This window comes from Asterias amurensis, chromosome 7, assembly GCF_032118995.1.
Source record: "Asterias amurensis chromosome 7, ASM3211899v1".
Taxonomy (NCBI): Eukaryota; Metazoa; Echinodermata; class Asteroidea; order Forcipulatida; family Asteriidae; genus Asterias; species Asterias amurensis.
The window spans coordinates 20,593,589-20,619,423 of record NC_092654.1 but is presented as its reverse complement, the minus strand read 5'-3'; the positions used below and the strand labels follow the sequence as shown (position 1 = coordinate 20,619,423).

The 25,835-nt window shown below is 39.0% G+C and overlaps 2 protein-coding genes across 2 annotated transcripts in view; both read left to right on the top strand.

Moving 5' to 3' along the window:
* LOC139940089 (uncharacterized) overlaps positions 1 to 10,403 on the top strand; it is a 35,750-nt gene extending 25,347 nt beyond the window's left edge. Inside the window, exons 29-37 of the mRNA XM_071936328.1 lie at positions 161 to 280; positions 1,035 to 1,049; positions 2,385 to 2,552; positions 3,284 to 3,562; positions 3,995 to 4,168; positions 4,426 to 4,701; positions 6,034 to 6,204; positions 6,832 to 7,120; positions 8,236 to 10,403. Of these exons, the coding sequence (XP_071792429.1) occupies positions 161 to 280; positions 1,035 to 1,049; positions 2,385 to 2,552; positions 3,284 to 3,562; positions 3,995 to 4,168; positions 4,426 to 4,701; positions 6,034 to 6,204; positions 6,832 to 7,120; position 8,236 (1,493 nt within the window). The 3' untranslated portion in view covers positions 8,237 to 10,403. The remainder of the gene's footprint in view (positions 1 to 160; positions 281 to 1,034; positions 1,050 to 2,384; positions 2,553 to 3,283; positions 3,563 to 3,994; positions 4,169 to 4,425; positions 4,702 to 6,033; positions 6,205 to 6,831; positions 7,121 to 8,235) is intronic.
* A 5,813-nt stretch (positions 10,404 to 16,216) lies between these two features.
* Positions 16,217 to 25,835, top strand: part of LOC139939636 (uncharacterized) — a 64,175-nt gene continuing 54,556 nt past the window's right edge. The window contains exons 1-5 of the mRNA XM_071935679.1: positions 16,217 to 16,268; positions 21,416 to 21,513; positions 22,080 to 22,152; positions 23,149 to 23,183; positions 24,230 to 24,349. Of these exons, the coding sequence (XP_071791780.1) occupies positions 21,459 to 21,513; positions 22,080 to 22,152; positions 23,149 to 23,183; positions 24,230 to 24,349 (283 nt within the window). The 5' untranslated portion in view covers positions 16,217 to 16,268; positions 21,416 to 21,458. The remainder of the gene's footprint in view (positions 16,269 to 21,415; positions 21,514 to 22,079; positions 22,153 to 23,148; positions 23,184 to 24,229; positions 24,350 to 25,835) is intronic.

Genomic DNA, 25,835 nt, shown 5'->3' with positions numbered 1-25,835 from the left:
TTTGTTATTTTATATATAAGTTGTGATACACGAAGTGTGGGCCTTTGGACAATACTGTTTTCGAAAGTGTCCAATGGCTTTGAAACAAAAATGAAAATGAAACGAAAATGTTAGTAAATGAAATCCATGGATAGAGATACTTTTGCTTTATCACTGACAGCAACTGCCGTTGGACCATGTGAAAGCGAGCCCTGTTTCAACGGAGGAACTTGTAAAGCAAGAGGATCCGAATTTAAATGTGCATGTAAGCCCAGCTACTCTGGGAACAGATGTGAAGACAGTAAGTTCAATCAAACACTTTCCAATTCATTCACATGTTATCCGTCTCAGCCAAAAAAAAATTTTCTCCGGGCCCGGTGAACTACCGTGTTTACTCTTAGCCGATATTTCCTGTTTTACTATGTGTGTGACAACATACTTCCTTAGTTATTCAAATAGTATTGTTTTGTCCTTTTGCTTGGTATTTTTCTTGTGTCCTTCCCAGATTGAAACATTGTGCTCGCTCCCCTCATACACTCCAACACTCATTGTTCTAGCTGCCCTCGTGTAATCATAATGTCATGACTGGTCAGTCTGTTTGGCGGATAGGCTTGTATTTGTGTTTGTCTTTGTTGTTTCTGTTTTGGTTATTTTGGGTTTATAGTTTCTTCATTTTACTTGTATTGCATTTGTTGTTACTTTTTTGTTGACGTCGAATAAATAATGAGTAAAACTAATAAAGTTTTAGAATTTGCAAATCTCTCATGGGATTGTTGTTCAAGTTGTCACAGAAGTCAACACTCGTGTCGGATGACACTGAATATTTGAATGCAGTTCGTGTTATTTGAACACAAATTCATATGTCTATAAGGGAGAGTGTTTTACCTATTTCAATATATTATTATTTTGTCTATATGCAGATACACCCTGTGTCGAATCTTCAGGATTAAGATTGTTTTTTTTTCTTTCTTTTCTTCTAAAATTGTGCTTTAAATCTGCATTAACTTATGTTTTGCTTAATTTCTTGTCCTTTTTCTCCCCCAAAACGAAAATAGGTCCAAATGAGAATGGTAAGTTCTTTCATTTTGTTTAATATTGTTCTGTCTATATAATTAAAACAATTCTTTCTAATTATCTTTATGATTTGTGATTACTCTATACTATAAAGGTATCGTCATTATAAGTCCGGCCCTTTTCCCCCAATGTAGTACAGTGGGTGTTTGTTTCGTCACTTGTTGAAACAAATATAAATATCGCAAATGGTAACCCAAACAGCTTGTCAGACCAAAGCTCTGCTGTTGTCAGAAGCAGGGTGTATGTTCGAATCCCGGTCATGTCTCTTGAGCAAGGTACTTCACTCTAGCCAGTCGCTTTGTAAAATATTTGGAAGGTAGTGCATTCTGCTCAACATAATACACAAGCCTAAATCCTTACATACTGTGAAGGGGGTAACTGTATATCATGGAGCCCATGTTGTTATCAGCAACAGAATGTGGGTTCGAATCCTGGTCATGACTCTTGTGTCCTTGATCAAAGCACTTCACTTTACTCGCTTTGTAAAATGTTCAGCGAAGGTTGTGTATTCAGGCTCCTATAGTGGATGATACCCAAGCCTACATTCTTACATACTGTGAAGAGAACAACTGTATATCAGCCCTGGGCCCAATTTCATGGAGCTGCTAAGCACAAACATTTGCTAAGCATGAAATTTATTCCTTGATAATAACATGATTACTATCAAATCGTCCACGTGATTTTCAGGATAAACAAACAACAGCTAAAATAATACCAGTAACAAGCAATATGCAACAAATAGAAATTGGTTGGCAATCCTGTTTTTTTATCAAGGAAGAAATTTCATGCATAGCAAATTTGTATGCTTAGCAGCGCTTTGAAATTGGGCCCAGGTTGTTGACAGCAGAAGAATGTTGGCTCAAACCGATGTTACCGTATGAAACTTTTGGCCTTCAGCAAGGCACCTATAACCTTATTATTCGCTTTGTTAAAAGTTGGAAGTAGTGCATTTTGCTCTACCAGCCAGGCTCCTGATAGTGGATGATGCCCATGCCTACACCCTTAGAGACTGTGGAGGGGGTAACCCTGTTCAAGCCCCATGAGCAGGTGGCATCATGCCCCTGGTGACAGTTGATTTGGGTCGACAGCCAAAATCGGTTAATATTGTAGAAATCGCCTTGCAGTGACCGTCCGGCCATTAGCTAATGCCAAATTGACATACAAGCTGCTACAATTCTTAATATGGAAAAATGTTTCAACCCAAAATAATAATGAATTAATCAATTGGGTAACATAAATAATGTGGTTTTAAACATTGTATTTGAAGGAGAGCCACGGCTCCGAAGGAAATCTGCGCAGAAATTACAAATGTTATTGACTCCTACGTACAGATCACGTGATACTAGAATCAACCAATGGCGAGATGGAAGATGTTGATATCCCACTCATGGCTTTCTACACACATTCTTCCTATTTGCTGCGGTTCAGTGTCATGTGTTACGACAGTGTTCGCATCGGATTCAAATCTGCAGTTTATTCGCATGTCTACTACTACGTTTGTGAGTACAACAAATAATATCAAGCTTTTTCAAAAACCTTGAGTATGTAATACATTTTATGAACGATGTAAAAAAAAATGTAATAATCAATTAATATTTTATTAAAAGCACCAACTGCCATTCCCCTTGATTCCTTCTACATTTCTTCGTTCAATTTATGGAGACTTCTTGACACAAACTGTCTTTAGGGGAGTCTTTTGGGATACTTGGTGGCAGCAGACTTACAAGGTAATATCAACTGTTCTCGGTATTATGTGCGCATGATCAGAACTACGTAAGCAATTGTATCTGGTCAATCTGGTAAGTCAGCTGCCACCTAGCGTTCCAAAGTTTCATATTGACTTAACAAGCCTTGGCCCGATTTCTTTGAGGCTCTCGAGCGCTTAATTACTTTAAAGCAGTAATGGTTTAGCTTTGCAATTTGCATCAGCAAAATATGGCGAGTTTGTCTTCTGAACTATTTAAAATCCAAAAGGTAACAATATGAATATTATCTACCGTAAACAGAAAACTAGCAATTCATCTCATATTTAAGGTTCCCCAAAGTTAATTTGTTTTTCAGTCGGTGTTCACTTTTTTCCCCGCAAATCTCAAATAGACACGAGACGCAAGTCCAACGCGGACCAGATTCACCACCTAAACGATTGTCAGCTACACTAGAACTGCAACGCAATAATAAAATGTTGGGAAAATGTTCGGTAAAGTTAACCTATTTTATGGTTTTACCTTAGATTTGGGTAAAACCTCAGCTCGAATTGAGCACTGTGAGAACAAGTGTCAATCTGTATCTAAGGTGGACATTAGCGGTCAACTGAGTGCGACAGCCTTTGCTGATTACTACATCCGATTTACATCAACTGGGTCTCTGATAGTTGGTATCCTTGATGCATCATTTACTGAGCTGATGTCATTCAACGGTGAACCACCAACTTGTCCTATGCTTGTGTTTGTCAGCTCTGGGGACGGTTATGTGGCGACCTGGAAGATATATGAAGCCATTACCGAGCAAGGTTTGCTCATCATTTGTTTATTTATACTGATATAAATCATTCATGAATTGAATTTAATGGTCAGTTCTCATTGTACTTTGATTTGTTTACTATAATCTTGTTTGGAATGTGTTTTAAGCTCAATTCATTTGTTTTTGTTTATGTGTTATCCACATCTAAAAAGGAGCATCAATGGTAACATTAATATATCGCTAGGGCATCTTTCAAATACGTATTTTAAAGAATGTGTTTAATTATACACAAATCAATTAATAACAAGACAAACAAGTCCCAATGCGTTTCAAACTGAAAGGGCAGGTTTAACATGTTGTTTGTTTTAGTCGGTGGTGAGGTCCGAGTTTGAGGTCAAATAACAAGTTTCTAACATGTCATTGAGTTTTGTTTATAAAGAAAGTTGTTAACCTAATCGTGCTGCTATCTGTATATCCACAGTTAATACAATTACCTGGCGAACAGTCAACGTGAACCTGAGAGCCGATCATTACACTTACCTGGGTGAAAGCTTCCAGGTATACGACCGACAATTACGACTTGGTCTTGCGATAGATTCAGAGGTGACGGTCTTGTTATCCAAGGGATATGATGACGTCAATACATATGAGATTGGTAGGTTATGAACGTTTTATTGTAACTTCTACAAAAGTGTTAAATGCTTAGTTTTTTTTACAAGTTTCTCAAAAATAACAGCACCTCAACAAGTTATGTTTTAAGGGAAGCTTGCTTTACATCATTATCTTTTAAAAGTTAAATGTAAATCTATGGACATTGTGTCCTATATAAGAAGTATCCAAACTCATTAAATGTAATTGTTTTCATATATTTTGTACCAATCTTTGCTTTGTTTTGTTGCTTTTCGAAAACAGTCTTCCGAGCCGCAGGAAACACAAAACTGCAAATCAAGAAAAACGGTAAAGTTGTGAAAGAAGGGGACTGCGTAATTAACAGCTCCAGCCGCGACGACTTTGAAGATTTGTGGATAAGCTTCGCTAAGAAAACCATATCAGTTGGTCGAGTTGGTCTGAACATGCAACCTGCATTTGTCTCGTGGTCGGACACCTCGCCGCTTGAGGTCTCACTTGCAGCCTTCAAGGGAGCGTCATCTTCATATCTTGTGTACTACAAATTCGAATATCAAACTGGTAAGTGGTCATGGGTTAACATCTTTTGTTCTAAATTACCTTAAAGGTACTGGATACTATATTTTACTTTACTCAGAATAATTGTTGGCATTTAAAGGAACACGTTGCCTTGGATCGGTCGAGTTGGTCTTTGAAAAGCGTTTGTGACCGTTTGTTATAAAATGCATATGGTTAGAAAGATGTTGTAAAAGTAGAATACAATGATCTACACAAATATGCCTCGAAATTGCGTGGTTTTCTTTTTACCTCGTCCAATAACACGGTCGGCCATTTATGGGAGTCAAAATTTTGACTCCCATAAATGGCCGACCGTAATAGTTCGCGACGTAAAAAGAAAACCGTGCAATTTTGAGTGATACTTGTGTGGATCATTATATTCTACTTTAAAAACATCTTTCTAACCATATACATTTCATAAGAAACGGTTTCAAAGGCTTTTGATAGACCAACTCGTCCGATCTAAGGCAACGTGTTCCTTTAAACTTTACTAGCAACGGAGAGCTAATGATAGTATAAAACATTGTGAGGAACGGCTCCCTCTGAATAACGTAGTTTTTATTTTATTTATGTTGTTTGTCCCGCACGTTTGATTAGTACCTTGTAGTTATACTGCCGATGTCAGATGCAAATGTGTCCGCCATGCAATAATGTCCGCTCTGGACACTTTTGCATATGCAATCGTGTCCGGGGCTATGCAAGAACCGTCTGGAGGACATGTGCATGACTGTAAATGTTTTGGGCGCGTAAGCGAGCGTGCACGCACTGAACCTACGTATAATATGCAGCATGAATATTCACGTATTTTGTGATTGCAGCGAAAACCGAACGACCGAACATTTCCCATGTCATTCATGACATGCACTTTGCTTGTAAAAAAAATGGGGAACGTGTTCCGTCGACCAAGGATTTAATTTACTGCAAAGACGGTTTTGCACGAGGCGGACACAACTGCATATGCAAATGTGTCCGGGCGGACACATTGCATTATGCAGCAGCGTCCGGGTGGACACGATTGCATATGCAAAACCGTCATCCGGATAGTATTGCATAAAGGACATACTTGCATGCGACACCGGTGTCCCATGAAAAGCTTTCCGCCAGAGATTTTTTCCCCCCACATAATATGATGAAATAACGCTGGCTGAAAATAACGTAGGCTGCAAGACTATGATTCAACAGAGGGCGCTACCAGGAGACGTTTGTACACAGTTTGCAGCATGCGAGGACAAAATAATATACGGCCTAACCGGCATCTTTGACTGCATCAATTGAGTCTTTTCCATTCTTGATTTCTAATTATCTTTTTTTTATTTGACGATCATTTATATTTAGCAAGGGGTATATTCTGGACCTTCGATTGCGACATGGCCTACCCACTACCATTTGAGAAAATTCACATGCCTCAGAAAGCGTTGGAGATTGGTTTGACCGCAGACCGCGATGCTCATTTCAGTATTGCTGCTTCAGACGAAGACAGTCCAGAGGCTCCGATGTACGAAGTTGGTATGTGAAGTTCAAATACTTATTAATTGACAAAACTGCCAATAGTAACACTTTTTGTGTATTATTTTCCTGTTAAAATTGTATTTATTTATTTATTTGTTTTATTTGTCTATTAATTAAACTTTTGTTTCTTCTGAATTGTTATGCATTTATTTTAGTGTTATTACCAATGTATGGTAAGAGGATCATCTTTCTTGCAGTTGTGTGATGTATGTGTTCCATAACTTGTATTCTGTATGGTTCAGTGTGATCTCTTTGAATGTGGGGGAGGCTGGTGTGACCATTACCATGTTTGCCCATAACCTTTAAGGCTCCATCTGATTACTGAATAAGCAAATTGTGTAGAGTTTGGACCACACAATTGGAAATACATTAAGTAGACCTTGGTGAAATGAACAGTTCATGTGACAACCCCCCTTCCCGTTTGCCCGGTCGCTCTGTCTCCCTGCCCCGGTCCCTTTAAATTCAAAAGATTTCAATACTAATTGAAAAGGTTAATGTTTACCGATAAAATGTTGACTGTACTTTAGTTCGATCTACGTGACTGTGTATTGAGTATTGCATGTCAATATTTGGGCTGACTTTTGGACCTTATGTTGATCTTCGTTAAAATTCTCTTTATTACAGTGATCGGAGCTGAGGATAACACCAAATGCCTCATTCGCAAATGCAAAGAATGTGAGTGTATGGCCGAAGCGGACTGCCCACATATCCTAGATAAGAACAAGCAGGTCGACTTCACCTTCGAGTTTGAGTTTGGTCACTTGAAACTCTTCAAGGGTAAGGGTGCATCCAAGTCGGCCCAACCCATAATGTCATGCGAAGATCGAGAACCATTGATTGGTCTGGAGTACTTGGCGTTAAGTACTGGATTCGAAAGTGACGGAGAATCACACTGGAAGACCTACAATGTGTGGTAAGCTGACACATATCACTTCATTTAAACATAGCCCTCAATACGACCTAAAGGCACTGGACCTTTTGATAATTCCCCCCAAAGACCAGGGGTGGATTTCACAAAGAGTTAGGACTAGTCTTATCTCGAGTTAGAGCCAGTTACTCGTCCATGCAATTTGTATATCTCCTAGGACTACTCCTAAGTTAGGACTAGTCCTTACCCTTTGTGAAATCGACCCCAGTATTCCTACTTGGTGTATCCCAAAACTAAATGCATAAAATAACAAATCTGTTTAAATTTGGGCTTAATGGGACATACTTTTGACCGCGTGAGGGCGCTCTTAATCACTTCCGGGGTATATCTACATATGGCCGTGTCCGAATTGATGGCTACGGCTGCGGCTACGACGGTTGCTAGGGGTGTTGCTAAAGGCGTCCTATACGTCAATGCAAGATGACGCAGCGATCCGGCCGTAGCCGTAGCCGTAGCCGCCAACTCGGGTGCGGCCTACGTTTATACCAAAAACAGTTATCAAAGATTGGAACACACCACATACATCTAATCCATTACTGACAATAAGACTTTAAAAAGAGCCGTTATAATCCATCTCGAAAGAAAAATTGAAACTACGGCGCAACAAAGGTGACAGATATGTAGTTTAACAACGACCCACTCCCATGATTTAATAAATTCTGAAACTAAATAATGTTTCAAGGTGTGTTTATTGTGTGTCCTACAATAAAGTGAAACTGTTTTTCATGCGTATGAGCGCAGCGAAGGAGCATGAAACGCCTATTAAACTGTCCAGGGCGAAAGTGATAACTATATGAAGCGCCCTCGCGCGGTCAAAAATAAGGCACATTGGTCAGGAATTTACACGAAATTGTGTGTGTATTCGGATGTCTGATAAAGCTTCAGGCCTGAATCTTCTCTCAGATTTAAATAACTTAGTGACGAATCACCTCAGAACGTACCTCAAAACTGTTTCTTCAGAGGGAGTCGTGACTTACAAGTTTGATATCATTTGTCAGACATGATGGATTGTACAAGATAGATTATTTGACAAAAGTACCTTAACTAGTGTTTACATTCAGTTTTGTTATAATTATTGTTTTTATCTTCTTGGATTTCAGAATCTTGATGTCACACGGTTTCTTAAAATTCAAGTGAAAGTGACACACGACTACACCTGAAACGACATTGAGTTTACTTAAAAAATCAACATTTATTCAAGAATCTTTTCTTATTATGTAAGCAAAGCTTATTTTAATAGTAATTATGCTGGTTTCTACAGTCTTTTTTTCCTTTTTCAGAGAGGAATTTTTTGTTCTCCTGATTTTGTTTAAAAGTCACTGGACACTATTGGTAATTGTCAAAGACTAGCGTTCACAGTAGGTGTATCTCAACATATGCATACAATAACAGACCTGTGAAAATTTGAGCTCAATCAGTCGTTGAAGTTGCAAGGTAACAAACAATGAAGAAAAAACACCCTTGTCACACGAAGTTGTGTGCTTTCAGATGCTTGATTTCGAGAGCTCAAATTCTAAATTTGCGGTCTCGAAATCAAATTCTTTGAAAAAATGTTCTTTCTCGAAAACTACATTACTTCAGAGGGAGCCATTTATCACAATGTTTTATACTATCAGCCTGTCCCCATAACTCAATACCAAAAAAGGTTTTGTGCTATTAGTTATTTTGAGTAATTACCAATAGTGTCCACTGCCTTTAAACAATAATATTTCGATTGGTTACAAAGCTATACTAACTTAATAATGATAAAGCATGAATTTCGAACAATATGTCGTTCATATTCAGGTAGAGAAACTCTGTCAACCGAACAACAACATTTAACTGCTTCCTTATATTGTTTATCTACTTGTAGTCCATATACCAAGACTAGCTGCCAGCCGTGTTTGAGGCGAACTTAAATTTAACGAAAAAGTATAAGAATACAAACCTACTGGTAATTTACACTCATTTCTAGCACTTTTGAATCACTCGTTTGAAATCCTCAATTACAGCACTCATTTGAAGCACTCATTCAAAATACTCATTTGAAGCACTCAATTGACACACTCTTTTGCATCAGTTATTTGAGGCACTCATTCAAAATACTCATTAGAAGCACTCAATTGAAACACTAATTTGAAACAGTCATTTTAATTGAAGCACTCATTTGAAATACTCATTTGAAACCCTCTTTTAAAACACTCGTTTATAAACACTCATTTGAAATACTCGATTGAAACACTAATTTGGATCAAACCTTCATTTGAAATAATGAAAGCACTAATGTGAGCAATCTTTTGAAAAACTCAATTGTTCAATAATTTTAAACACTCATTTAAAACACTCATTTAAAATACTCATTTGAAACACTCATTTTATAGCGCATTATTTCAAACATTCTTTTGCAACAATTAAATCACTCGTGTGCAGCAATTTTTAGAAAACTCAAATGAAACACTCATTTGAAACACTCATTTGAAGCGCATATTTCCAACATTCACTTGAAACAATGGCACTAATGTGAAGCAATCTTTTTAAAAACTCATTTGAAAAACTCATTTGAAACACATTAGTTGGAACACTCATTTGGAGCACTCATTTGAAGCACTCATTTGACGCACTCATTTGAAACACATTAGTTGGAGCACTCATTTGGAGCACTCATTTGAAGCAGTCAGTTGAAGCAGTCATTTGAAAAACTCATTTGACGCACTCATTTGAAACACTCATTTGGAGCACTCATTTGGAGCACTCATCGTTTGGAGCAGTCATTTGAAACACTCATTTTGAGCACTCATTTGGAGCACTCATTTGGAGCACTCATTTGAAACACTCATTTTGATCACTCATTTGGAGCACTCATTTGGAGCAGTCATTTGAAACCCTAGTGTGAAGCACTCACTCAGTTTAAACTGTTGCCAACATACAATCACAGACGTGTTTGATATGAGTTAAAAAAGGACATTTCCGTTTAACAAGCATAATTTATTACGCGTTATTAAATAATACGGTATAAAACCCTTTCAGCAAATGTGCAGTAATTAAAATAATATGGTATTTCGGGTATTATTTAATATTAACGCTGCATTAAGTCTTACTGAACCTAGTTTGACAACCATTGTTGAATCATTGATCTCACTAAAAATGAATGTATTTATGATAACCAGCTGCATGGATGTAGACTTAGTGAAGAAGTATACATCATAACTGTAAAATACCATTGAAGACACAAGTGGAGGGAGAACTGTCTGGTCACGTTGATGAACGCGAAAGCAATAAATAAAACAATCTATAGCATGCAACAGAATGTCTTAATGCTTGTTAATTTCGTATAGTGTTGTATGGGCTGAACTAAATGGTTGGTTCAAATTAGAGACGCATCCATTCCGTAGCTTGGGGACTGACCAACAAGTTTAAAATATGGTTTAGAAGTAAGCTTTAAGAAGTAAGTTTTTATGTCAACAATAATTACCTCTAGTGTCCAGTGCCTTATTGGTTTTAATAATGGGGTAAATTATATTAATCCTTTGTTGACTTGATTGACAATAAAGAGAGATACAAAGGGAACTTTCGCGCTAAAGATGATACCGATTTTGAGGACTAAAGATACTGTCGGCATTAAGGGTTATACAGTTATGGATCACACATTATCCACCCATTTAAAGGTTGTGGTATAATTACTATAAGTGGTACTCATTCCGATCTTTCAAGTTTGATTTGCATGTCATAGGTATATGCAAACCAGTTGCTTTTAAGATCACTCTCTCTCTATATATATGTGATTCACTCTGTGAAAATGAGTCACATGTCGCCAATGCAATATTAAGTTATGGACAGTTTAATGTGGAAAAAAAAAACGAAAAAAAAAAAAACGGGAGTAACGCCAAAGCTTAGACACATAGCAAATTACTGCTGCTGATGTGTTCTTTCCAGCCATGCATAAAACTCAATTCCTGAAATTTCCTACATCTGACTCATTTTCACAGAGCGGGTCACATATACATGTATACTAAAACCCATGTCACTCGAGGCAATATAAAGGCAACCTCCATGAAGAAAATGCCATCACATACTAGAATGTTCACATTGTATTTAGAATCGTAAGACATTATGTATGTTTGAAAAAATACTTAAGCGCGAAGTACTCGTGTAGCATGCACCGCAGTTGGTTGCGTCCAGGTTGCCTGTAAAAGTTGCCTTGTGATGTGACGGGGTTCGATATAGACATACTACTGTCGATATTATACAAATATTGACTGCTTCGAGTGCTATGGTTAAAACTATGACTCCCGAGGTGATCCCCGGAGCGTTCTATTTTCCCGAGGCGAAGCCGAGGGAAAATAGAACGCTCCGGGGATCACTGAGGGAGTCATAGTTTTTAACCATTGCACGAGTAAAAGCAGTCAATATTTGTTTTATAACACCCCAAACATTTCTAAATACTGTACTATTATTATTAAGTTACAGACCTGAATGCTACAATCCACGGACGATGCGAATACAGATTGCAAACACTTTTACTGACTGTGTTGCATGTAGTGTCGTGCAATCCGAAATGGTTACAGACTATTAATTTATCATCCTCGTGCACGCAACGGACGTCTGGGTACTGCACGCCGTGTGCTAGTCTGTCGGACTAGCGCATGGCGCCGTGTGCTAGTCTTCGGACTAGCGCATGGCAAACCGACGCACTATCACACGGCCGTCGTCTAGCAAAACTAAGACATGTCATGTGACGCGCTCTAAACCAATGAGCAGGCAGAATACTTGTAAGGGGTGTTATAAAGACGGTTACTTAACAATAGTTATCAAACAACCGTTCAACAATGTTGTGGCCACGCTAGTTCTGTCTGGGGTAGTTGTTTCTTGAACAATAAAAAAGCCCTTCTCAGACTACAATAAAAATAGAGCTGCTAGGACTTTGAAAAATTCGACTGTTGATGTGAATACATCATTGTGCAGACCACTGAGTAGACTTGATTCAAGTCCCATTCTCGTGCGAGAGGTCTCCATAGGCATACCCACCGCCGTCAAATGTAGATATTGTGGTGGGGAATGCAGAGCATCACAAAGCAATGGTTTTCTGAGACTGGCACGGGATTGGGACTTGAGTCTAAGTATAACCACCAAGCAGAGAAGGGAACTTTGTATAGCACGTGTTCTCCAATAATGTTCATATGTCGTATGTTGAATGTTTTAAACATCACTCTGTTATGCTGGTGCTATTGTTTTGAATCAAATACCTTCATAATGGCCTCTTTACTGTTTTTTCTTCTTTTCAAAAACATGTATAACAGGTGAATGTACAGTTTGTCCTTACGTGTATAGTTCGTGTGTTGTGTATTCTTTCCCCCTTACACTTGTTTGTGATTCCCTTGTTGTGCTACTTTAAAAAAAAAATCCTTGCCCTCCCCTCTCTTTCGACAAATTCTTTGGTGAAAATATTAAACGGGTAAGGCCTTGCCAAAACAATGCGAATAAACCCATCTGGAAAAGCTTAATACACTGCAATCAAATATAATCATTCATTGGCGTAAACAAGCCACCAACACTACGCGATGTACACAATAGGGCCTACGTTTTAAATTGTTGATTTGGAGAGAATCCGAATTGAATGGCGGGAACATACTATCTGAAATCAATACTGATGCAATGCTATTTTAGGCCTGTAATCCATTCCAGCTGTCAAACTTGCATTGTTCTGGGCTAATTTTGTGCTGAGCATCAATGATGATGTTGAACTTGTTATTCTAACGAAAACAAGTATATATACTTAAGTACCCGACTTTGAACCGGCCTTGTTTCCCTGCACAGTTGTCATTTTGAAGAAAACAATTTGTTTTGGGTCACCAATTGGAGTCGATAACCTTCTGATCTTATTTTCTCTCAGTTTTTTTTTCTTCTCTTGAATGTATTGGCCCTACATCGTTTCACCTCGGTTAAATAAGCCCTACAATTAGTTTCCATAAAGACTTCTTTTTCTGTATATAGGTCCGACCAATTTGATCGGGCTCAGTCCTTGCGCACATTTTGAGGTTTTGAGTCATCAACTTTGAAGACCCGAGTACAAAGAATTAACAAACAAACAACAACCAACAAAAACTAGGAATGTGAAGGCCAATGGATTTTAAAAACAACGGCATTAAACAAGATTGTTGTTGAATATAGAAACTCGTTCTAACACACCCGGACGACAATTTCAGAGCTGGTAAGATTGTGCTTATTATTTAGAAAGAAAAGAGCACCAACATAACTGATATACCACTAAATTGACAACTTGGTGCTTCGGAGTCTAGTCTGGTGTATTGTTAATGTGTTGTTATTGTAAGATGCCATTCATCAATGTACAATTGGCTTTCATAGGGTCAAGGCATTGATAGAGCGGGGTCCTGCAGTCCCTGCTTGGCAAACGACTTCAAGTTCTGCTCACTTTAGTACACCGAACACGGACTCAATAAAAATGGCGGCAGTGACACTGTGATTTTGTACTCATCACGTAACATCACTGCCATATCCATTTATAAATGAATTAACGGATAATCATGCAACTTCAGAGAAACAGCTGAGATGCTGAAGAAGGTAAAAATAAATGCTTTGGTCTTGAACAAAATATCATTCCTAAATTGTGTATTTCATGTAGGATACATTGGATGTGTTCTTGGGTGATACTTGATGATAAAACACTTGCCACTTCTTGGTGACGATTGCCACATACGAAAAGTTTAGACACTTCGCAGTTTTTTTTCTAAGTTAAAGGGAAGGTACACGGTTGGTAATTACTCAAAACAATTTAACTTAAAAACTCACTTGGTAACACCATTGGAGAGCTGTTAATAGTAAAAAAAAAAAAAAAACATCGTGAGAATTGGCTCCCTCTATAAGGAACATTGATTTTGAGAAAGAGGTAATTTCTCACTAAGACTTCTAGCCAGAAGTCTTTTATTTTATCTGAAAACACACAAATTCGTACAATAAGGGTATTTTTCTCTCATCATTTTTTTTTACAACTTCGGTAACCAAATGAGCTAAACTGTTCACAGCCTTGTTGATTTATGTTGAAGTTGGGATACACCAAGTGAGAAGACTGGTCTTTGACAATTATCAAACGTGTACCTTCCCTTTAAAATATTCATTAGGTTCTCTTAAAGTTTTTTTTTTTTTTTATATAAATTATTTGTAAAGTAGGGTTGGACTAACACACAAACTCAAAAGGCACTGTAAGTTTACATGTACATCTACCGTTTCAGGAAAGCCAAAAAAAGTAATCAAAATCAGCAACAAATCGATCAATATTTGAGCTGTCAAAAGCAAGGTTATATAAAACAGCCGCTGCACGTGATAGAGTATGCAGATTTAGACTCGAGGACGGAATAACATAATAGCAAAATCAATCAAACTTCGTTTTGCCTCTTTTTTATGATGTCGAAAAGTTAACTTACTGCGGCTTGTGTTTCAAAGCACATGGCGACGTAGCAACTGTTTTGGGTAAAAGTCATTGTGAATAAAGATACAAATGATAGGCATATACTAATTTCGTTAGACAAACGCCGAAAACCAAGTTATATTTATTTTATCCTCGATGCAAATGCTCGTCTTTTGGAGCTCTCTTCTGAACAAAAGCAGAGTTTACTGTTCGAAACGTCGAGCTGAGCCAACACTCTACAAAATAGATTTACACATGGTTGTACCCGCAAGTTTACTATTATTTATAATTTCTTTCTTTTACAAGTCGCTTGATTAGTTGGTTGACATTTATGTTTTCTTCATGTTTGTATCTAGTCAAGTATCATGGCCATAATTTATGTTGGCTTTCTTTGAAAATACTGTATCTCGCTACAGTATTGGTTAGAGATACTAGTCCTCGCTACAGTATTGGTTAGAGATACTAGTCCTCGCTACAGTATTGGTTAGAGATACTAGTCCTCGCTACAGTATTGGTTAGAGATACTAGTCCTCGCTACAGTATTGGTTAGAGATACTAGTCCTCGCTACAGTATTGGTTAGAGATACTAGTCCTCGCTACAGTATTGGTTAGAGATACTAGTCCTCGCTACAGTATTGGTTAGAGATACTAGTCCTCGCTACAGTATTGGTTAGAGATAGTCCTCGCTACAGTATTGGTTAGAGATACTAGTCCTCGCTACAGTATTGGTTAGAGATACTAGTCCTCGCTACAGTATTGGTTAGAGATACTAGTCCTCGCTACAGTATTGGTTAGAGATAGTCCTCGCTACAGTATTGGTTAGAGATACTAGTCCTCGCTACAGTATTGGTTAGATACACTAGTCCTCGCTACAGTATTGGTTAGAGATACTAGTCCTCGCTACAGTATTGGTTAGAGATACTAGTCCTCGCTACAGTATTGGTTAGAGATACTAGTCCTCGCTACAGTATTGGTTAGAGATAGTCCTCGCTACAGTATTGGTTAGAGATACTAGTCCTCGCTACAGTATTGGTTAGAGATACTAGTCCTCGCTACAGTATTGGTTAGAGATACTAGTCCTCGCTACAGTATTGGTTAGATACACTAGTCCTCGCTACAGTATTGGTTAGAGATACTAGTCCTCGCTACAGTATTGGTTAGAGATACTAGTCCTCGCTACAGTATTGGTTAGAGATACTAGTCCTCGCTACAGTATTGGTTAGAGATACTAGTCCTCGCTACAGTATTGGTTAGAGATACTAGTCCTCGCTACAGTATTGGTTATATTAGAGATACTAGTCAATCATACATTGATCCAGGTCAACTTAAATTATATTGTCTAGCCTAAAAAACATATAAAGTTGTATTGATCCAAAGGCGTTTAAACCCAACCTTCATGTTATTACGTCTATATTATTTCAACACAATATAAAACCATACACTATAGTGCTGGGTAAAGTGCTATTCCTGTATTACCTTGGTCCGTTAGGTCTTCATCTGCTAACTCCAGCTGTACACCACCTATTCATCGCCCTCAATGTATTGACACAAAAGCAATTGGCAAATCATTGATTTTATTGAATTGAAGTTATAATATAAAACAAAAAAGGTAAAAAAGATAAAACTAGCCAACTCAACAAGGTTGCGGTCAATAGTAAAATCACGTTACTTGGGCTCTTATTCTACACTTGCTTGAGCGGAGCGCCAGGCAGCAGTAGTACAACGGGCATTGTGAGTATTTCTCTCCTCGATTATTAATTTCCTAACAAACACGACGACGTATTTCTTGGTTAAGGGTGGACAGACAACGTTTTGTTTTGCTTTCGAACTGGATACGTTTTTGGTTTATTACTCTAATTTTTTATACCACAAACTTGGGCCTACTTGGCAACGAGCAACGGAGAGTTCTTGATGATAAACATATTTTGTGAAGAACGACTACCTCTGATCATGCTCTGATATAATGTAGTTTTCTAAAAAGAAGTAACTTCTCACTAAAATATTTGAACTTAAAGGAACACGTTGCCTTGGATCGGACGAGTTGGTCTATTAAAAGCGTTTGAAACCGTTTCTTATGAAATGCATATGGTTAGAAAGATGTTTTAAAAGTAGAATAAAATGATCCACACAAGTATCACTCGAAACTGCACGGTTTTCCTTTTACGTCGCGAACTATCACGGTCGGCCATTTATGGGAGTCAAAATTTTGACTCCCATAAATGGCCGACCGTGTGAGTCGACAGGGTAAAAAGAAAACCACGCAATTTCGAGGCATATTTGTGTAGATCATTGTATTCTACTTTTACAATATCTTTCTAACCATATACATTTTACAACAAAGGGTCACAGAACGATTTTCAAAGACCAACTCGACCGATCCAAGGCAACGTGTTCCTTTAAGAAAAATAGTTAGGGCCAGTGATGGGACATTCAATAATGCAACCGTGCTGAGGAATGTCTACCTTTACTTATTGTAAATGCAGGCCTTGCCACCATATTGAAAATACAGTCCTAATAATAAACTGCGCCAATAAAGTATCTAAACACTTACAAATGGTCAGATATATCGGAACCTGAAATAGTATGCCAACAAATAATTATTCATTTCGAGTCACCGTTAATTTCTGCACATTTTGACACATCTAGTGTTGCGCTACGATGTTGTTTGGTGGATTCATGGGCTCTTGAGTAGTCTTGGTTCCAAGACCATTGGTGTTGCGCGGTCACACACAACCAACGTTCCGATTATGCACGGCAAAAACTGTCCACGCTTGTAATGAACGAACGCTAGCGGGCGCTGTTTCTCTGATTTACGGATCTCACTATGTCCTGTGCTCACCATGGTCTTGGATATTTGCAAATTGAAGGCGTGGCCAGACTATGTAAATTACTTTTAATGTATGCAATATTCATATCACGTGACGAATTGAAGATGACTATTCAAACTAGATCGAGTCAAAGGTCAATATGATCGGCGGTCTTTTTTTAATAATCTTTGCTCAAAGAGTGATTCCGTGGTCATTATAGGCCTATTAAAAGGAAAACAATGAAATTTTAAGTATAGGTACCTATTCAGATTATGGATACGTGACGATTTGAAATCGTAAATAATGGTAAAAAATCGAACGTAAAATTAGCATTCAAAGAGTCCGTGTATCGGACGCTGTATGGCCCCACGGCGTGGAGCAATCGGAACGTGAAATAAGCCTTGTGGAATATCACGTACCGCCCATGCCGTGTCTCGTGGGGTTGAAGGTGTTAAATCCCAGGCGCTATGAACTCCCAGCTTGCGGGTGTCGAATCCGTTGTTTCTTATGATCGCAACGTTCCAATATGTTCCATTTTAATTCATGGCCCCTAATTTCATTTTGTTATGAGTTTTCAGGTAATTTTGATGATGTCAAAACCTAGGAATATCGCATATTGTTATATTGACAGTGTTATTGTGTGAGTAGCTTAAAAAAATTATGAGAATTTTTTATAAAAGGTTTAAATAAAAATAATGCTAAAACAAAATTCCCTCAAAGCATAATTTTGTCAAACAAAGTATTATTTTTTTAATTCTGTGAATGAAGAGTTATTTTTGAGGTAATGATTAAACTGGGCAACTAGTGGAATTTAATGACCCGACTATTCGCCTCAAATAACTGGGAGTTGAATAGCAGTAGTCGCCGCTGGACAAGCAATCAAAACTCGAAATTTCTCATGAGTTATTCCAAAAGATATTGTTACGACTACATTCCCAAAAAATGTTATTTGGTTACGTTCAAAACTACGCAGCTACTCGGCTATGTTTACGTTCCAAGATACGCTTAGGTCTACGTTCCTTCAAGTTACACTATAATATCAAAAGGTATGTTTTCAAGCCCGAGTCAAGCTACGCTTACATTCCAAGATACGCAGCTACGTTTACGTTCCAAGATACGCTTAGGTCTACGTTCCTTCAAGTTACACTATAATATCAAAAAGTACGCTTCCAAGCCCGAGTCAAGCTATGCCTACGTTCAAAGATACGCAGCTGCGTTTATGTTCCAAGATGCTACGCTTCAGTCCAAGATATGCTTACGTTCCAAAAGATGTCAACGTTCCAAGCTACACAGCTACTCAGCTGCGCTTACAGATCTGCTTACGTTCCTTCAAGTTACGCCATAATATCAAAAGGTACGCTTTCAATCCCATGTCAAGTTACGCTTACGTTCCAAGATACGCAGCTATGAATTATGTTCCAAGATATGCTTACGCTCCACCAAAAGATACTGTTACGTTCCAAGCTACGCAGCTACTCAGCTACGCTTATACACTCCAAGATACTAATAGGTTACGCTACAATATCAAAAAGTACGCTTTCAATCCCAAGTCAAGCTACGCTTACGTTCCAAGATATGCATGCCAGCTACGGTTACGTTTCAAAATACGTTCTCACAAAGATGCTTTTGAATCCCTCAAGATTTCCTTCCCCCTAGATTAAAAAACTTTTACTGTGAATAACACTACAGGGCCCACCAGTTAATATCTGTTTGGCAGAAAATACTGTACACAATTTCTTTACTATCCAAAAATTTACTTGGGCACTACAAAATTTCAAATTTAATTACAAATTGGCTGGCAACCAGTTTCTGCTAAGCAATACTATTTTGTGCTAACTATAAGCAAATTGTTTAGCCAATACAGGCTTCATCAGTGATGGGCCCTGGCACGTCGGGAGCATAACGCCACGATCGCATTTCAAGCTGCATATCATGGCAATGCAGGTGTCTGGATCTGGACATTATACACAGAAATGTTTGTGCTGGTACCACAAACCTTTCTTTATCGTATTTCCACCCTGTGTCAAAGTTTCAAATCCTACTGATCTGGACATTATTATACTCCGATGAAAAACATATATACCCACACACAGAGTAAAGCAAAAGTCATGCAATGGAATTACTGCATGCATTGTACACTACATGCACAACACTGATGAATTATTCATGAGCCAACCGCAACGCAGCCTCTGATTGGCTCCACCGGAAAGTCGGGGGAGATTTGCCGAAAAACAATAAAAAAGTTAAAACCCGTCGTTGCAAATATTCAAGACCATGGTGAGATCTAAATCAGAGAAACAGAGCGCCCGCTAGCGTTCGTTCATTACAAGCGTGGACAGTTTTTGCCGTGCATAATCGGAACGTTGGTTGTGTGTGACCGCGCAACACCAATGGTCTTGGGACCAAGACTAGCTCTTGAGTGGCTTAAGGTCGAATTTCAAAAGTTGCAAAAGCCCCTATTCAAGCTAAATCGTTTCTTTTGCCCGCCTTTTATGAATGATTTGTTTTTGTCGCATGTTGGATAAATCGGTTGCGATGAACATACAGCATTAATTGTCAGTAACCAAGCAAAGGGACCAAAGATGGGAGGCATACATCATATGGGTTAAGAGCCAGATTCCCCGATATGGTAAGACAGAGAAAGGTGTTTCAAGATAACATGAAAGATGGCTCAACTGACCAAACGGGAAAGGGGACGGATCGTTGGTTTGATAGAAGCCAGTATGTCGATTCGAGCTGCAGCTCATCAAGTTGGAACCTTATCAGCGACGGTCAGTAAATGGTGGAATCGCTACCAAATTCAGGGAATTGTGGACGACCTGCCAAGGAGTAGCCGTCCGAGGGTGACTTCTGCGAAGAAGAAAGTGAACAAGTCCATCTAGCCTGACGCCACTCTCGAGGGATTGCGACGCATCCTGATCAGGAAATGACAAGGGAATGACCAGGGAAAGATCAGAGGTCTCATTGGGAGTATGAGAAGACGACTCCTTGCCGTTCAGGACATTGATGGGGGACACACCAAGAATGGAGGACAGTATATCAGCAGTTTGAAAGTTAAAGATACGGCAATAAATTTCATGGTCAAATAAACAAAACGAGTGTGTGTCTTCTGTCTTGATTTTGTCTGTGTGTGATGCTTACGAGAGTTCCCTTTTGGAATTGGGATAGGGGCTTTTGCAACTTTTGAAATTCGACCTCCAGCCACCCAAGTGCCCATAAAACCACCAAACAACATCGTATCGGAACACAATAGGTGTCAACATGTGCAGAAATTAACGGTGAATAAAAATGTATAATTATTTTGTTGTATACTATTTTAGGTACCGATAAATCTGACCATTTGTAAGTGTTTAGATACTTTGTTGGCGCAGTTTATATTGACACCCTGTTGGAAATGCAGGCCTAATATTGCCACCACGTTGGAAATGCAGACCTAATAATACCACCGTGTTTTAAAATGCGTGCCCCATAATGCCTCAATGTTGAAATGCATGCCTCATAATGGGTGCGTCCGTTTAGCTTCCCTGGGTCATCCCTGGTCTGCTCAGGTGCGTTTGAATAGCTTTTGACGTCATTCCAGGGGCTCACCCAGGTCATCCCCGAGTGCCCTGCTTGTGGAGTGGGTCACAACGAGAGCGGTGAGTGGTCGTTCGTTTAGCTCTTGTCAGGGGCTCACCCGAGTTGAACCGCGGGGTAGACCCAGGGAAGCTAAACGAACGCACCCATTGTCACCCATTAGGGAATGCATGCCTATCAATGCCACCCTGTTGGGAATGCATGCCCTCTACTCCGTGAAGGCCTATGTGTACTATTGTCGGCCTGTCCGGGATGCCACCCTGTTGGGAATGCGAGCCTCAGTATTGTCACCGCGTTGGGAATGAAAGCCTAATATTGCCACCCTGTTGGAAATGCAGGCCTAAAGTTGCCACCCTGTTGGTCAGGCCTAAAGTTGCCACCCTGTTGGAAATGCATACCTAACAATGCCTCCCTATTGTGGAACGCATGCCTAATAATGCCACCCTATTGTGGAATGCAGGCTTGATAATGCCAATCTGTTGTATTTTTTCCTAGTTTGACAGACCACAGGAGTCTTGAAACTTCTGAAGGAGCCAAAATGGGGCGATTCTGCTTTGATATCGCTTTCTGCAGTCTGATATTTTTGTTCCTTGGTAAGTGAGTTTATTTTGCATAAAGGTCAGCCATTTGTTTGTGTTGGCTTTTTCAAACAGAAAGATGGGCTGAAAATATTCCAGTTTACCAACTTGTTTTGGGCAACAAAAATACCTATTTCAACATGTCATTTCACAACAAACTTATGTGAAAGCTATGTGTTGACATATTTGATCAACTTCATCGTTTGCCCTGGCTATAGAATAAAATTGACAATTTTGAACTCGTCTAAGATCAGAGGTTTACATAAAACTTAAACGGGTCTAACGATGATAGTAACAATCATTACTTTGAAAATATTTTGTAGGTAAAGTCATACTTTCTCGTGACCCAGATAGCCGATCGATTTTAAACTTTCACAAGTGTTTACATTGTTAGCGATTTATTTAATTTTTTTTAAAAATAATTATCCTTTAAAGTGTAACATTGTTGTGTTTGAAGACATGCAACTTACCGTTACCCCTTTTGGTTAATTACAAACTAATTAAAATGCTACGACTCCACACACACCATACATTTTATTTCGGGATTGCATTCAATAGTCATGAATTCCTTTGAAATACAGCTATCTACAGCGTCGACGGTTACTCTATTTCTAGAGGAGGTTCTGGGTCTCAGGAAAGTACAAAAGGAAGCGGGTGAGTGAGAAAAAAACTTCGGTTCGGCTTATAATTGTGTGTTTCGTCAAGAACATTGTTCAAATCTATGCAGCTCGGTAGGAATGGGCAGCTTAAAGGCCCGGTCACACGTGCCTCGATAACTCTCACAGGCGTGGAACTTCACACGGAGGCCATGGCTTCTGTTGCCCAGGGCCCAATTTCATGGCTCTGCTTACCGTAAGCACAGAATCTGCGCTTACGGAAGCAGGGAATTATGTGCTTACGACAAGCGTATTTCACGGGTTAGCGGTGAATTTGGGGTTCTGCGCGTGCGTACTCCACGATACTAGAATAAAAACGATAACTTAAAAATGCATGCCCTCGATTGGTTAAATAAGCGTGGGAGTATTCTGCGGGAGCAATTCAAGCACCACAATGCGTACTCTTTGCGTCGTCACGGTTTTTTATTTATTTCGAGTGAACGTCAAAATCATAGCTGTGGGGTCCTCGACTCGTTCAGACAACGTTGGTGACGAATTGACGCATGCGCAAAACCTCAGTATGACGTAGTCATGTGGATGCCACATCTGGAGCTGCCTGTCTGCACGACGGGTTGTATTAGGTGCCAAGTGTAAATTTATTATTTAACGTAAATATTTACATGTAAATTTATAATATACCCCTGACCCTAACCACTTTACATTTTACTGGCATTTTGTTAATAGGGGTTGCTGTATTGTGCAATTCTCAAAATGTGTCGGATACTAAACCGTTAATAATCACATATACATCATGTTCGATCGAAACTGCTCCCTCTGTCTCTGAATGAATTAATTACACCTTACCAGCCAAATCGCACACTCCGCTACAGCTCAGATACAAGGATTCTCACAACATTACAAACCACAAAGTCTTCGTCAAAGGTTGTTTAATGGAGCTGCTCAAAACCTTTGGAACAATCTGAAAACACTTTGCCTTTCGGTAGTTGATAATCGATATTCGTTTTTGTTTTTCTTAACTTTTTTTCTTCTGCAGGGGTTTTTCAACAGGAGGCTCTCATGAACAACACGGTAAAAAAAACGTATCCTTAAGTTCATATCATAAACTACTAAACCTATCAGTTTTGTTTTGCTTATGCTTAAATAAAGAACGGTTACCAAAGGCTAGTTTCCAATGTCCAATGAGTCTATGACTGAAAAATAAATTAAATTCGGTTCTGTAGCTCTGGAGATATAGTCCATCTTCCCGTAGTAATTGTCAACATGGGGTCACGTTTACCGCAGCTAAGCTCCAATGCCTATGAGCCTATAACTGAAAACAAGTTTGAAAATCGGATGTGTACTTTTTTTAGATATGGCCCCACTTCCGGTTGACCCGGAAGTAAAGGTCAGCATGGGTACACTGTTTTTAAAGGCTTATGCCCAATGAGTCTATAACTGGGTATAGATTTAATACAAATCGATGGTGTAGTTCTTGAGAAGGTCACACTTCCGGCTGAATCGGAAGTAAAGGTCACCACGAGGTCACTGTTTTGAACGTTTTAGTGATAAAAACCAGATTCGGGAGTGTTTTAGAGAGTTTACATTTGATTTGTTGTCGTTTGTAGTCCAGTTTTTATCTCGATGATTGTTCATCCAAAATATTAGCAAAACATTCAATTTATTCATCACACTTTGATAGATGCTTACACATTGGAAGCCGGAAAATTCTGAAATTATTCATTGCATGTTTTTAACATTTGCCTAAAGGCCCACTGAATCTAACATGTTGTATTTGTTTGTTCTTTAACAATGTAATTTTGCAGGGTTTAAATTGAAATTTGGCTCACCCTGGCTAAATAAAGGAAATAAATAAACATTGTCTTTGTTCTGTCAGTGACAGTTTGAAGTAAAAACAATCAGTATTATCAACACCAGGTCAAGTGTTTTAAAAAGTCTTTGTGCTGGTAGTGACATTCAACCAAAAGAAATACTGCTAGTTTTCACACATGTTAACTCACCTTTAAAAAAGAATAAACAGGCACTGTTCTCGAAATTATGAAAATGCACCCTCTTTGTGCTATTCTTTTGAGGGTATCTTTTTGTATTTCTTATTTTTATTTTTTATTTCTTTTCAGCACCAAGTCCTCAGCCTTGTGATAGTCATCCATGCCAACATGGTGGTATATGCCATAATCATGGAACAACATATGAGTGTGTTTGCCCCAGTGGCTGCTCGGGAACACGCTGTGAACTAGGTATGTACGTTTCAAACCGTCTTATAGACGATGTGACATCTGACGTCACTCGAAAACCATAACATGGTTCGCGCGCATACCGCCGGGCAAAACCTTTGTGTTTTGGCAGCCAGCTAGAAAGTGTATGCACTTTTACCATGACTACGCGTCTTTTTGCCCGGCGAAACATGACGTATACAGTGGTTTGTCAACAGGGGGCAGTTTGAATGTAAACATAGGTCAAATCGTCTATATACACCCAAGTTAAAGATGCGAGTAAAGAATGGATTACTACTCTCTGACAACTATTCTCCCAAAGTTATTAACTAGTAGCAGCAATATACGAATTAGATTTAACAATTGACTTGCAATGCGAACATAACTACGCTGGGTGTTCAAGGCGCAGTAAAAACAAAACGAAAGCAACAAATCAGCAACAGACACAATAAATGCAGTCCTTAAAAACCTGTGACATTAGATAAGTTTTAAGAAGAGATTTGAATTGTGTGATACAAAGACAAGATCTAAAATTAGGTGGTAGAGAGTTCCAGATGCGTGGCGCAGCTGAGACTTTCAATGATGTATGGCACTTGATCGAAGATTCCTTGATAGGAGAGAACCAGTGAAGTTGTTTCAATATGGGGGTGAAAGAACATGATTTTCTAGACAGTGTCACTATGCGGTGTTTTGGAGGCATTAAAGACGGGATAGTTGGTCGTAAGGGAGACTGTAGAGAAGAAAGAGCAAAGACTTTGTCAAGACAAGAGGTAATTAGCAAACTGCATGAATGACCTTTTCAGTGGCACTATTGTCCAAGTACCTGCGAATCTTACCAATATTCCCCCATGTGATATAATGACAGACGAATTTTGATGTTGATATGTGGTTGAAGTGTCAAAAATAACCCTTCAAGTTCCGAGTGCGAGAGCTATTCGAGCATCACCGATGGAAACGTATGGCACGAAAACATTTGTTAACTGTGGACGTTATTATTTCTCAACAATGAGTGTGGACTCGTAGAATTACTCGTGCATAAATATTTGTAGTGATAACACACCTCTTGCTTTTTCTGTATTCTGGTTGGCTGAAACACGGTCACGTGGGATGAACTAATATAGGCTAGTGACCGCGCGCGCGTAATTTGCGGGAATAGTACCAGAGCGGGCACTAGTCTTTGCAAATAGTGCCCGCGGTAACAGCGCCCTCTCTTGACTTGAACCGTGAACAAACTACAAAATTCCTTTTTCTGTTCTTATTTGACATTTTAAGACCGACCTGTGTTATAAAACACACATTGACTGGCACAATTCGGTAACTAGTGTACGTCTATTCCCGCTCGGGCCTGTGAGTGACCAGAAGAGGGGCCTATTTCCTTTGGCCTTCGGCCTCGGGAAATAGGTCGCCCTTCTGGTCACTCAAAGTCCCTCGTGGGAATAGACGTATACTAGTAACCTCGTTGCCAGTCAATATGTGTATATTATGCTAAACTACTAGTCATCATTCATTT